Source organism: Corvus hawaiiensis, chromosome 1 (assembly GCF_020740725.1).
Source record: "Corvus hawaiiensis isolate bCorHaw1 chromosome 1, bCorHaw1.pri.cur, whole genome shotgun sequence".
NCBI lineage: Eukaryota > Metazoa > Chordata > Aves > Passeriformes > Corvidae > Corvus > Corvus hawaiiensis.
This window is the reverse complement of record NC_063213.1, coordinates 24,853,773-24,867,136: the sequence shown is the minus strand read 5'-3', so window position 1 is coordinate 24,867,136 and position 13,364 is coordinate 24,853,773. Positions and strand designations below refer to the sequence as shown.

The 13,364-nt window shown below is 40.5% G+C and overlaps 1 protein-coding gene across 8 annotated transcripts in view; it reads right to left on the bottom strand.

The window, feature by feature from the left end:
- NFX1 (nuclear transcription factor, X-box binding 1) overlaps positions 1-13,084 on the bottom strand; it is an 89,074-nt gene extending 75,990 nt beyond the window's left edge. For 7 of the 8 annotated variants that reach the window (XR_007202217.1, XM_048296865.1, XM_048296877.1 and 4 more), the window contains exons 1-2: positions 8,331-8,515; positions 2,383-3,432 (exon numbers count right to left, since the gene is read on the bottom strand). Coding sequence is in view for 7 of the 8 variants with exons in the window: in XM_048296865.1 (XP_048152822.1) it covers positions 2,383-3,432; positions 8,331-8,490 (1,210 nt within the window). In the remaining variant the exon portion in view is untranslated. Of the gene's footprint in view, positions 1-2,382; positions 3,433-8,330; positions 8,516-12,977 lie in introns of those variants that run through there. The other variant, XM_048296887.1, reaches the window with a different exon arrangement.
- Between the last annotated feature and the right edge of the window lie 280 nt (positions 13,085-13,364).

The window sequence follows — 13,364 nt, the reverse complement described above, 5'->3', positions numbered from 1 at the left end:
CCCCTCAGGGGAGGCACCTGGGTGTTCCCACCTGGCCCATTATTAATCCATTGGGTTCTATACTTTTCAGCAGGGGACCCTGACCACCAAGAAGACCAGAGGGAGGGGAACAAGAAGACATCATTGGGACCCATGGAGGGGTGATATGTTTCTACTTAATCTGTCTCTATCACTCTCCCAGCCCTCCCCCCACCTTGTTCTATTTCTTTCTTTCTTTTCCTTTCTCTTTGCCTCTTTTACTATTCAATAAAATATATCAATTTTTTGGTATCAACATCTAACCTTGTTCATGTTTTAATCTCGTTTTTGGGAACATTCAAACCCAAGTCCATTCGGCTTTATTCCCAGAGAGTTCTCTTTGCTCCTCTGTGATTAGACTGGATCGCAACAACAGGGAAAGTTCAAATTCATAATGAAGGAAATACAAAATGAAAACGATAGAAAAAAATTACTGTCAATTCAAAATGTGCTTGTACCACACGTGACTGCAAGCAAGCCCATGGCTGCCTGGAAACTTACAAGTGTTAACATTGTTTGCCCTCCTCAATACGATTTTCGAGTTTGTTTTCTAGCCCTCCTGCATCAAGCCTCACAACATTTAGAATTAACAGCAATTTCTACTTGTTATCCCATAATTATTATCTGTTGTAAAGGAAGATTCTCATGTAAAATATAATTACTTTCTCCAGAAGATTAAAGCTATACCATACTCAGAAACTGTAGCTGTCCCAGAAGTAGTTAAAAACCCACAATCCTAGTTCCCTGGAAACAGTGGCAGACAGTGTTGTCAAAAGAGCTTCCAAATAAGGCATGCAAAGACTACCATTTTGGAGGGGGAAGTTCCCTAAGTTCCCTGTGAAAGACTATTACATATCTTCCTGCTTATTCCATGTGATGTTTTGCATTTAAAAATAATGCTGGGAAAAAGACTGAGGTATCTTCAATTTTATGATTCAAATAGAACCCAGGAGCATGACAGTTAATTTATTTAGGTTAGAGAGGATCAAGGAAGATCTTGACCCTCCTAAGAAAAGAAGGTTTCCAACTAGAGGCATCTTATGATTCATGATTACGCTATTACTTTCTCAGCTGTGAAAGAGGAGATGCTGAGAAACAAAGTCTTCAACAGATTTGATATCACAGTTAAGCAAACTGGAACTAGTCTACCCATCTCTATCACTGTGCTGCAGAAGATAAGGTTCAGATGCTTCGTAAAAAACCAAATAAATATAATTCTTGGTGTTTCTCCTTATTGCTTTTGAATACTTAAGCCTCTTAACACTTAAGTGCTTAAGCCTATGCGAAACAGGAAGAATAAGCTACCTAAGTTGTTGAAACAAAAACCAGTATCATAGCACTGAAGAGATTCAGCTGATTTCCATTTAATATTTTCAGTCACTAATGGTATGAGTCAGCAGAAAATTCACTCAGCCAAAAATCATGGGTCTGATTTACATCGTCAACAGTACACATTTCTATTCTTAAACGTCCAAAACCAGTATCCAGATATTGCCTCTATTTCTAATTACCTGCTGAGAAGGTGATTCCTGATGATTTTTGTCTTTTTTCTTTTATATAATTCTCTGTATTCTTTATACACATATTTGGAGCTCTGTAGAGAGCTGAATGTAGACACATTTTCACCAAGGTTCAGTCCCATCTGAAGTGGGATAATTTAGCAGGGGCTTGAACTGGGGGGAGGAATTGTATCACCACTTGTGCTCCTAATTGGTGATTTTTGTCAATTATGCTAGTTTACTAAACTTATAAAACTGTATGCACCCCGGGGGGGGGGGAGGGGCTTTTGTGGACATTTTCCATATTTGCCCGTGGAGGCCTCCAATAAAGACCAGCTTTTATATTACCTCCTAATATTATCTTGAAAGTGTGTGTTGTTTCATTCAAAGGTTCTTTAAAGTATCAAAGGTGCAGAAAAAAGCACATAAAATTCAGTTATGAATAGAATACTGTTTCCCTGTCTGGCATTTTCCTATTTCTACATAAAACATGAGAAGACTTATTCTGCAAAAATCAGTGTTAGCACTGTCCTTCTCAAGTCGCATTGTTCAGAATGCTCAGAATTTTACTCCCACAACATACATGTTTTAACATGGTACCCGACTACGTCATCATTTGTAGTTTGGTAGTGAAACAGAAAAACTTTTAAACAAAATCTGTCCTCCCCTAGTAAACTTACAGAACATGTTCCCACTGAGAAATCATGCATTTACATTTAATTCTACCCTCTGAAACCAGTACCAATTTAATAGGAAATAATAAGCCTCTTCAGCTACTCAAGGCAGTAGCTGAAATGAAGACTGTTTAAATTATTCGAGATCGTATCTTTAATATAGGAGTCCAGGACAAGTCTACAAAACTTACCTGTATGAGTTTCTTTGTTTTTTGGTACATCACTTTGCTTTTTCCAGTACTGGGTCCAGCTGAAATGAAGTGAAGGTACTTGATCCCCCTTTAGCAGGAACTTTCTTCCATTGAACCTGAGAGACTCAGACAACTGATGTCTGATTTCACTGGTCAAGTTTTCATCATTTTTGTGAGCAGCGAGTTCTTTCTTCCTTTCATTTTTATCTTTTGGAGTATATGCAACAGAAGACTTCTTACCTACTTTTGTATTTTTACTACGGTGAGAATCATGTCTTTTCTGACACTCCTTTTCTACTGGAGGTTTATTCCACATAGGCTTCCGGGCATATCTTTTGTTTACATTATTGTAGCCTTTTTGCTCATCCCCACTTCCAAAAGGTGCATCACAGAATGCCTTTCCAACAGATGATTCTGAAGAGTCAGATTGTGTCAAATCCAAAGACGGAACATTTTCAAACAGCTCTACTTTCTGTTTAGAGCTCACTCTCTTTTCACGGTCATGTGCCGGCTTTCCCTTTTCCCTGAAACCTCTCCCAGACGTATGCATCAGATGTGTTTTCTTTGGCTTTGCCCCTCTGCTATCTGCATTAGGTACCTCCCTGTCACTCTCTGAGGAGAGAAAATCACTGTATCCTCTAGGAGGTGCTCTTCTACCAGGTACTACTGCAGCATCTGAAATTCCTGGACCTGCAGCAGCATCAGTAGTACTTTGCCTTATCTTATTTCTAGCACATGTGCTATCATTTCTCATTCTGTGCAATCTCTGGCTTTGCAAGCTGCGATTCTTCAAACTTTTACTCATACCAAAATATTGATGGAAGTCTTCAGAATTCCCATACTGACTTTCTGGATTACAAAAGCCATGATGCTTTGTGGAAGAGCGTTCATAATCTGTACCTCTTTCAGAAGACAGACTAGGAATTGGTACATTACTTCTATTCTGATTACTGCTAGGGTCTTTCCTATCTTTATTCACCCAGTTTACATCTGTAGCTTGTCTTTCTCCAGGAATGGAATCAGCAGCATCAGGACCGAAATTCAATGTACCTAAAAGATAAAAAAATTCATAAAACTTAAAATAGTAAATATTTCTTTTCGACCAAATTACCATGCATGCAAAGGTCCAGAAGTTCAATCAATCCCACACTTGACAGAACAACTGCAAACAAGTGTCCAGAAACTAGAACTGAATCATACAGTGCTTTGTAGAAGTCATCTTTACGGAAGGACTGTGATGACCCACAGCTAAGAATACAAAAATAAAAGGTGAAGAAAAACTTTTGAAGCAGTACAAGAGACGGAAGTGCGATAATCAGTGTTTAATATCTGAAGTTTTTCCTAGCATGTTTACATACATACAAGAACCTGAATAAAAGGGGTCCTTTAAATACGTCTATATCTGAGATTTTAGTATTATACAAAACTTTGAATATAAATTAAAAGTAGCAGTAGTAAATACTTGCCTCAACTCTGATTACACTGTTCTACATATAGACATATTAAATAATACAGGGACTGCCCAGGGCAGCGGTGCAGAATTATTTTTCTGACGCCATCAACATGAACCATGCTTCTACATCAGAGGTCTTCTGTAATTTCTGTGTCTCTAGACAAAAGAAAGAGAAATCCTGTGTTGCTCAGTTTCCTGTAAAATTGTGCCAGTAGTGCCTGCCTGCAACAGAAATTATTAGGTGAATATCAGGAATAGTTTAATTGGCTGTGGCAGATTGGTGAAGTCTTACGCAATAATGTAAAAAAGTAGTTTCTAAAATCTCATTGAAGTACTGGCCGTTTTACTGGTTGGGTAGGTTACCTCACATGGTAGGGCCGAGTGCAGTTTATTCCTGGTTCACAACATTTCAAAACAATAATCAAGCACTTAGGCCGTGACATAGGCTGTCCTGGGTTGCAGTGTATTCTATTACCATCCTCATGAGCTGTTGAAATCAGGTGGGGCAGTGTTTCCTTGCCTCCTCCCCACAGACTATCTTGCTGTTAATGGCCCATCATTGTCCTGCCGCATGACTCAGAGATAACTCCCTCCGGACTATCTTCTGTTAATGAGCCTAATCAACACCTGGCCTCATGACTCATCACCCCATTGTGAGATGCTCCACCCAGAGGGAGGAACCAAGCATCCCATTGTGGATATAATCTGAAACTCTGAACACCAGAGACAACCCCTTTTCCACTGGATTTCCAGAGGACAGGAGCTACACAGCCACCACTGGACTTTCTGAGGAAGAGCAGACCCTTTTTCTACAGGATCACTGCTTCAGAGGACTGCAGCCACCATTTTACCAGACTGCTACCACCACCCTGCCTAACAGGGACTCAGGTTGTATCTTGACTCTGTCAGTTTGAAACAGTGTTTTCTTTTAGTTTTTTTTCCCTTTTCTTTAATTTCCATTAAATTGTTATTCTGACTTGGTGTCTCCCACTGGTTTGTTTTCAAACTAGTACATAGGCCAAGAGACTCTCCAAAAGACTAATGTTATCTAGGTCCCCAAACTACTAACTATTTTTTCAATAAAGATTGGAAATTAACATTTTCAAGGGAAGAAGAAACCAGAATATTTCAAGGCATTAACATACTTTTTTTCCCCAGCGAATTAAATTTGCTTTCAAATGAAATACGTGTTTTTTAAACCTCTAGGAATGGTCATAGCTGCTATGTGAAAGTTGCTGGCCAAAGAAAAAAATACATGACTTTGTGGAAGTGAAGCTTTAACCTTAATAAAAATTAAGAATTTAAAATTACATTTAAGGATGTTTTAACCACATAACCTAATTCATACTTCAGCTTTTAAAGAGCAGTTGAAATCACTTTGGGGTTTTTTGTCTTTGCAAAAACTATATTATATATTATCTATATAATATACATAATTTACTATTATCTATATAGTATATAACTTACTATTATCTATATTTGCTATATCCATATATATTATTACAATGTTACATTACAAGATAGTATATATTATTAATACAGTATATTATATATTATGTGCTACTCTATACAGTATTATATGCTATAAATAAACTAGATACAAATGGCAAATACAAATAGTTTGTGTTTTTTTAAACTGAAATACTAACCTGATTTTGAGACAACAGAATGAGAAGACCAGATAGAAGTCTGGTCTTCAAAACAGCGCAAGACTGAGTTAAGAATCAATCTTAACTCAAGAGAAAAAGAAGTAGAGAGGCAGGTGCTGATCTCTTCTTCCCAGTACCAGGACATGTGGGAATGGTTCAAAGCTGTGTCCCCCAAGGAGGGGGGGGCACAGGGGGGGTGGGGAGGTGTTCAGACTCAAGGTGAAGGAGGTATTTCTTTGCTGAGAGTGTGGTCAAAACCTGGAACAGGCTTTTCAGACAGGTGGTCAATACCCCATGTCTGCCAGTGTCCAAGAGGCAATTGGACAACACTCTTAATATGCTTCAATTTGTGGTCAGGTCTGGATTCAATGACCATTGTAGGTCCCTTCCAGTTGAACTATTCTATCATTAGGACTGCAGACCCTAGTAAGTACCAACATTAGACTTATCCATATGAAAGAATCTGGACTGCAAACATTCTATTTTTTTCAGCATATGTATCCCTGTGCAAAGAACTGCAAATGTAAAGTTGTCCATTTTACTTTCTACAACACTTTCAGTTTTCCCAGCATTTTGCCAGTTTATTTTCTATCACTAATAAAGAGCAGTACAATCATAAACCATGATTTTACATGATAACGTAAACAGCGGTCATTCAATATAGACTACTTAAGTTTCACACATTTTGATTGGAAAACAGAATGCAATCCTATAATTACACGTAAACCTTATTTGAAACAACCCATTTTATTAGCTGTTTTAAGTTTTCTTTTGTATATTCTAAAACTTGAAGTCAGATGAACAGCTAAAATTTAGTAAAAACAGGTTTTGCAAAACTCACACAGCTTGCCTCTAAAAAGTATAGTCTATTTTTAAAGACCACTGTTTCTTTGGTTATAAGATGCGGTACATAAAATGAATGGATGAATTACAGTCAGATTGACCTTTGAATATGGCCTCCAAGAAGTGTAACCAGGATTTGAGATGTAACTGTGGAAGTAATATTTTGAAAGCATTTTCCAAATAATCTATTAAGAATGAAGAAAAAAATGAAAAAACAGAACTTGGATATTTAAGAGCACCTCCAAAATATGAATAATTCAACAGGACTTTTTACATCAATAAGATTCCTATTCTTGCTGTCAGCTTCTACATGATGAAGAAAATTCCAGAGTGGTAAATTTTACTAACTGATCTGTCTCCCAAGACAAGAAACTGCAAAATAAAAGTCCAAGTGTAATAATAAGGAGCTAACATCGGCTGAAATTCTCTCTGACATGCTTACACAATCATATACAAAAATTCAAAGTAAAAGGGATCCTCCAAAGCTAAATTCCAGCCTGTATTTCTATTAAAATACATAGAAAACCATAGTACCTTCAGATACAACTTCTATATTGTCTCACCTCTGTATCTGAGAACATCATGAAACGGACCCTTCTAGAAGTTATGCTAAGGCACATGGAGGACAAGGAGGTGATGTGGGACAGCCAGCACAGCTTCACCAAGGACAAGTTCCACCCGACCAACCTAGTGGCTTTCTATGATGGAGTGACTACGTAAGGGGACAAGGGAAAGGCTGCAGATATTATTTACCTGGACTTCGGTAAAGACTTTGACATGGTCACCCTCAACATCCTGCTCTCTAAATCAGAGAGCTGGGTGGACTATTAGGCGGGTAAGAAATTGGTTGAAAAGTCACATCCAAAGAGTAGTGGCCAAAGGCTCAGAGTCCTGATGGACATCAGTGACAAGTGGTGTCCCTCAGGGGTCTGTATTGCAACCACTGTTATTTAATATCTTCATTAATTATACAGTCAAAGGGATACATTGTACCCTCAGCAAATTTGCAAATGCCACCAAGGTGAGTGACGCAATTTACGCCCCTGAAGGACTGGATGCCAAAATATGTACTAGTTTGAAAAACAAACCAGTGGGAGACACCAAGTCAGAATAACAATTTAATGGGGAAATTAAAGAAAAGGAAAAAAAAAACCAAACTAAAAGAAAACACTGTTTCAAACTGACAGAGTCAAGATACAACCTGAGTCCCTGTTAGGCAGGGTGGTGGTAGCAGTCTGGTAAAATGGTGGCTGCAGTCCTCTGAAGCAGTGATCCTGTAGAAAAAGGGTCTGCTCTTCCTCAGAAAGTCCAGTGGTGGCTGTGTAGCTCCTGTCCTCTGGAAATCCAGTGGAAAAGGGGTTGTCTCTGGTGTTCAGAGTTTCAGATTATATCCACAATGGGATGCTTGGTTCCTCCCTCTGGGTGGAGCATCTCACAATGGGGTGATGAGTCATGAGGCCAAGTGTTGATTAGGCTCATTAACAGAAGATAGTCCGGAGGGAGTTATCTCTGAGTCATGCGGCAGGACAATGATGGGCCATTAACAGAAAGATAGTCTGTGGGGAGGAGGCAAGGAAACACTGCCCCGCCTGATTTCAACAGCTCATGAGGATAGTAATAGAATACACTGCAACCCAGGACACATCCCAAGCGACCTGGACAAGCTTGAGAAGTGGGCCCACAGGAATCTCATGAGGTTCAACATGACAAAAGCACAAAGTGCTGCACCTGGGTCAGGGCAATCCCCAGTTATCAGTAAAGGCTGGGGAATGAACAGATCAAGAGCAGCCCTGCTGAGAAGGACTTGGGGGTGCTGGTGAAGGAGAGGCTGGACATGACCTGCCAACATGTGTTCACAGCCCAACTGTATCCTGGGCTGCATTAAAAGTAGTAAGGCCAGCAGGTCAAATGAGTTGATTCATCCCGTCTACTCTGCTCTGAGTACTCCACACCTGGAGTGCTGCATCCAGCTATGAGGTCCCCAGCACATGAAGGACACTGACCTGTTGAAGCGAGTCTGGAGAAGGCCACCAAGATGGATGGAAGGATGGAGCATATCACCTGTGAGGAAAGGCTAAGAGATTTGGATTTGTTCAACCTGGAGCAGAGACTCCAAAGTGACCTAACTGTGACTTTTTTTATGAATACATTTAGGGATGACATTTGAAGGTGCCACTTAAAGACATTATGCCCAAGTGACTTATTTTAGAACAGTTTCACAGTTTCAGGAAGCTACATTCAATTAGATTTTTATTAGATTAAATAATGTACTTTAATTAGTGTGAAGTTCATAATTAAAAACAAATATAAGAGAGAAAAAAATATCTTGACGAAGTCAATCAGAAAAAATATAACACAGTCCATAGAATAGCCCCTTAGGTATCAGAGTTAGTACTTCTTTATTCTTAAATTAATTCAGCTTTATCTCCCAGACAGGAAGAACTGATTTCCTTCTGAAGTTTCATATCAATAAAAAACTGGAATGAAACAAACAACACTGATTATTACCAACCTTTCTGAATGGACTTCAGATATCTTTTAACTGACTGCTTTTAATGAGATATCCATAAATCCAGGCAAAAATAGTGTCTTGAGTACTGCTTGGACTGTGTGCAAAAGTAGTGTCTTGAATACTGTGTATTTGGCTCCACAATGAAAGAAGGATATAAAAATATCAGGTGTCCAGAGGAAAGCAACAAAGATGGTGAAAGGACTGAAGGATAATGAGGAGCAGCTGAAAATACAAGCTTTGTTGAGCTTGGAGGAGAATGAAGGGTGACCTTCTTGCTGCCTACAGTTTTCTCATGAGAGGAAGTGGAGAGGGAGTTGCTGATTTCTTCCCCCCAGTGGCCAGTGATAGGACACGATGGAATGGCTTACAGCTTGGTCACAGAGAAGTCAGATTGGATTGTATCAGGAAAACCTTCAATTAAAGGGTGGTCAAGTACTGGAAAAAGCTTTAAAGGGAAGTGGTCATGACCCCAAGCTTTTCAGTATTCAAGAAGTGTTTTAATAATGTGCTTATATATCTGATTTAACTTTTAGATTCCCCTGTGTGATGTCAAGCATTTGACCCAATGACTCTTGTGAGTCCCTTTCAACTCAGAATAGCCTATGAATAGATGTTCTATTTATATACTGTCTCTCACTATAAGACAAAGCTAATTTCAGGATGGATATCTTCAGTTTTAAAGCAATTCAAATAACCTGTTCTTTCACCTAAAGATAGATGACAGTAGAATGTGCACACACCCATCTCTTTGTGTCAGCATTACATATATCGAGACAAGAGATGATTCAGTCAGCTGTACACAAAGTGCAATTACATGGAAGACACTCCTTGCAGGTCTTAAAATGCCTGTATTAAACAGTACAACAAGAAGAACAACCCAAAAAACCAGAAGAAAAAAAACCACAAAGAAACAAAAACAAACCAAAAAGGAATGGTGCATTATGGAAATCTGAGGCTTTCTGCAAAGCACTGGAAGCTTTAAACCAGACTACCAAGTTTGTATTTTTTGTCTTCTCTGATCACTTTATACATCACCTACAGCATTTTATCATTTTCAAAATGACACAGATTTACAAAATGTTGGAATTTCTTCCTAAACAGGAGTTACATTGTTTCAGGCTTAAGGACTCAAGCAGTGCAACCCATTTCCAGGTGAAACAATCTGCATACCCAAAACTCATTGTTAATTTCAACTGTATTAGTTCACCTAATAAAAGATATGCGCCCTTCCTACAACTCTTGCCAGAAATTTAAATTAGAAAATAACATGCAAAATCAGCATTACCATAGAATCACAGAATGGCTCATTTTGAGACTTCTAGAGATCATCTAGTTCAAAAATCCTGCCCAAAAAGGGTCAGTTGCCCATAACTGTGTCCAGCTGCGTTTTGAGTATCTCCAAGGACAAAGAGGCCATGACCTCTCTGAGCAACCTGTTCCGGTGTATTACCATTCTCACAGTAAGAAGGCTTTTCCTTGTGTTCAGCTGGAACGTACCTGTAGCCACTTGTCCTTTAATTTAATACCACTAAGAAGACTCTGGTTCAGTATTTTTTATTCCCACCCTTTCGTATTTGTACACAGCACTAAAATCACTCTGAGACTTCTTACGACTAAACAGTTCCAGCTCCCTCTACCTCTCCTCATGTGAGGGATGCTACAACTCCTTTATTGTCTTTGTGGCCCTTTCCTGGACTCGGTCCGGTAGGTACATGTCTTTCTTGTATGCATGGAGCCCAGAACTGGACACAGTGCTGCAGGGGTGGCCTCATCTCACCTTTTCTGCAAAGCTATTTTCCAGCTAATTAGTCCCCTGTATATATTGGTGCACAGTGCTGTGTTATTGTCTTTTTATGCTATTGTCCACTTTTATGTCCAATTCAGTGCATCCCTGCTTTAAATGGAACATGAAGTTTTAATCATCCCATTTCAAGACGACATGGGAGAGAATCTGGAAGTAGGATTTTGTCATAAATAGTTACATCATCCTAACAAAAGGACCTACTACAGAATGGATTTTGCTTAAGAAAAACAAATATATTTTAAGTTTTCACTTTCCTCTTCCCCCTTACAGTGGGCTACTCAATACTTTATAGCAATTCCCTGATTATCTTCAGCTTAATGATACATTGCACCATGTATAACACGCAGCTGTCATTGTGATGGCAAAAAAACAAAACTACATTCAACAGCAATTACAGCAACAGATGGGAAAAAATCCATTAAGAGCTATTAAATATAATACACGTGTCCCTTCTAGGTGCACAGGGATAGAAAGTAGAAAGATACATCAATGTGAACAATTATTATACAATTGTCTTGCTGCTTATATTTTTCCCCTTTTTCTTTTATAATCAGTTCCTGGGTCACAATAATTGTTCACTATTGACAAAATATCCTGGACGGGCAGCATATTTGCGGTGACCCAAAACTGCCACTCTTTGACCCCCCGTTCTACTCTGAGAGCAGAAACATCTTTCAATTTTAAGCTTTCAAAATCAGACACTTGCTCTGTCCATGAAGTTGCAGAGCAAAACCCAGCTTCTATTCTAATACTGCACAGGTACAATTCAAAACTTACCTATGAGATTTTTCTTGAAAGAACAGTAAGTGTTACCACAAAAGTGAATGAACTCCAGAATTTAATGCCAAGTAACAATATCTGTGTTAAGTATTGTAAGGCAAGTGTAGAAATGCTGCCCCATCCAGACTAATCTTCTGCTTTACAGTAAAGCAATTTCTAGCCCAGTACACCTAAGACTCTTTATTCCAATACACATATACTGTATAAAAGATTTCACAATCAGAGTTGACCTGCAGCCTGACAGCATGAAAGATAAACAGACAAGAAGAAATTTGACTGCACCAGCTTTACTGAAGCTATGTCTCAGGCCATTTCACTTCTGACAAGGCAGTTTGTGGACCCATTCTCATACCACCAAAAAATGAACTCAAATAACTTTTCCATCATGATAGCCTGGCTGCCAAGAACAGGGGATGCTATTAAGGACATTGGCTGTTGATATTCTTAATCTGAATTAACATCAGGAGGCTGCAAAAGTAGAGAATGATCCCTTCTTCTTTACCCAAAACACAAAAGTCCAGGATTCTCCCTGACAGAAATCCAACAACTCTATGAACAATGAAATTAGTTAGCTCATCAGTTGACCTCAATAATATGAAGACATTGATTACCAGAGAAGGTCTACCTATACTACAATAAAATTAAGAGGCCTGATGAAAAAACTTAAGTGTCATTAATTACTCTCAGCAACACTGTTATTTCTAGACACATACTCATGACATAATTACGTAAGTGTTCTTCTATTGTTAAGTACCCGGAATACAAGACAAATCATTAAACACAAGGCTGAAATACCGATCTTGAAAGGTTTCCTCCTCACTCCTCAGCAACAACAACCAATAACACTAAAGTTAACCTGAACCTGCATCATACAAGTAAGCAGGGCAAAACAAACAAAAGAAAAAGTGTTTTCTTGCATGTTGCTCTCAATCCCTGTCCAGGTCGTATACCTAAGATGCTCTCCATCCGTGAGCCCCTGCCTAGATCCCTCTGCAGGTAGCACCTGCTCTAAGCAGTAACCTCCTGCATGTCCAAGACTTCTAGTCAGAGATCCCTCTGAGACCCCTCAAAAAGCCACGGTTTTACAGTAGCTCGTGGGCCTGAGACGTTGTCATTGTCACTGCTCTGTGCAGGCAGCCTGAAACCTGGGTTTCAAGGGCATGGGTGGGCAGAGAGCAGTCAGATTTTCCAGTAACCAAGATATTGTTTATTTATTTTCTCTGGCGTTACCATTCGTTTGTCACATACCAGGGGCTCGCACGTTCCTCCTCGGGCAAAGTTCTTCCTAGCGGGCCCTGCGGCAGAGGCGAGCCCAGCCATTTTGAGCGCCATAGGCGCCGCCACGTCGCGGCGGGCGGGGGCCGGGCAGCCGCAACAGGTGTGCCGCAGCCCGCGCAACGACGAGCCAGCGTTCGGCGGCGACCGCCACGGTGCGACTTTCTGCCTGCTCGTATCGCTGGGGAGTGATGACTGCGCCTCCCCTTCACTGCACCCACCCCATCCTGTAGCTCCCCGTCCTCAGTCCCCCTCCCCCAGCGCGGCAGCCACGCTCACCTGCGCCGGGCCGCGCCTCCGCCATGCCAGCACCAGCCACACTCCGCTGTCCGGCGTCCCAGCTGCCGCGCACGCGCAAGACTCGCGCACGCGCCACCAACTGAGCCTGTCTCTCCGCGCGCAGCCGCACCGCAGCCGCGAGCGGGAGAGCGCAACCCAACAGGAGGCGGGAGGGGCGGAGCCGGGGGCGGGGGACAGCGAGGGCGCGGGCTCCTGAGCGCGGCCGGAGCGTTGGGTTGTGTAGCGCTGCGTTTCTAGTAGCGCTGCTTCTCCAGTCGCCGGAAGGAGCTGGACATCGGGAGCCTTGTTTGATGCTGTAAAGTTGGAAGAAAGAAAAGCTAACAGCGAGAAAGAAATGCTAGCTCTGCCAGTAAATTGACCTTCTTG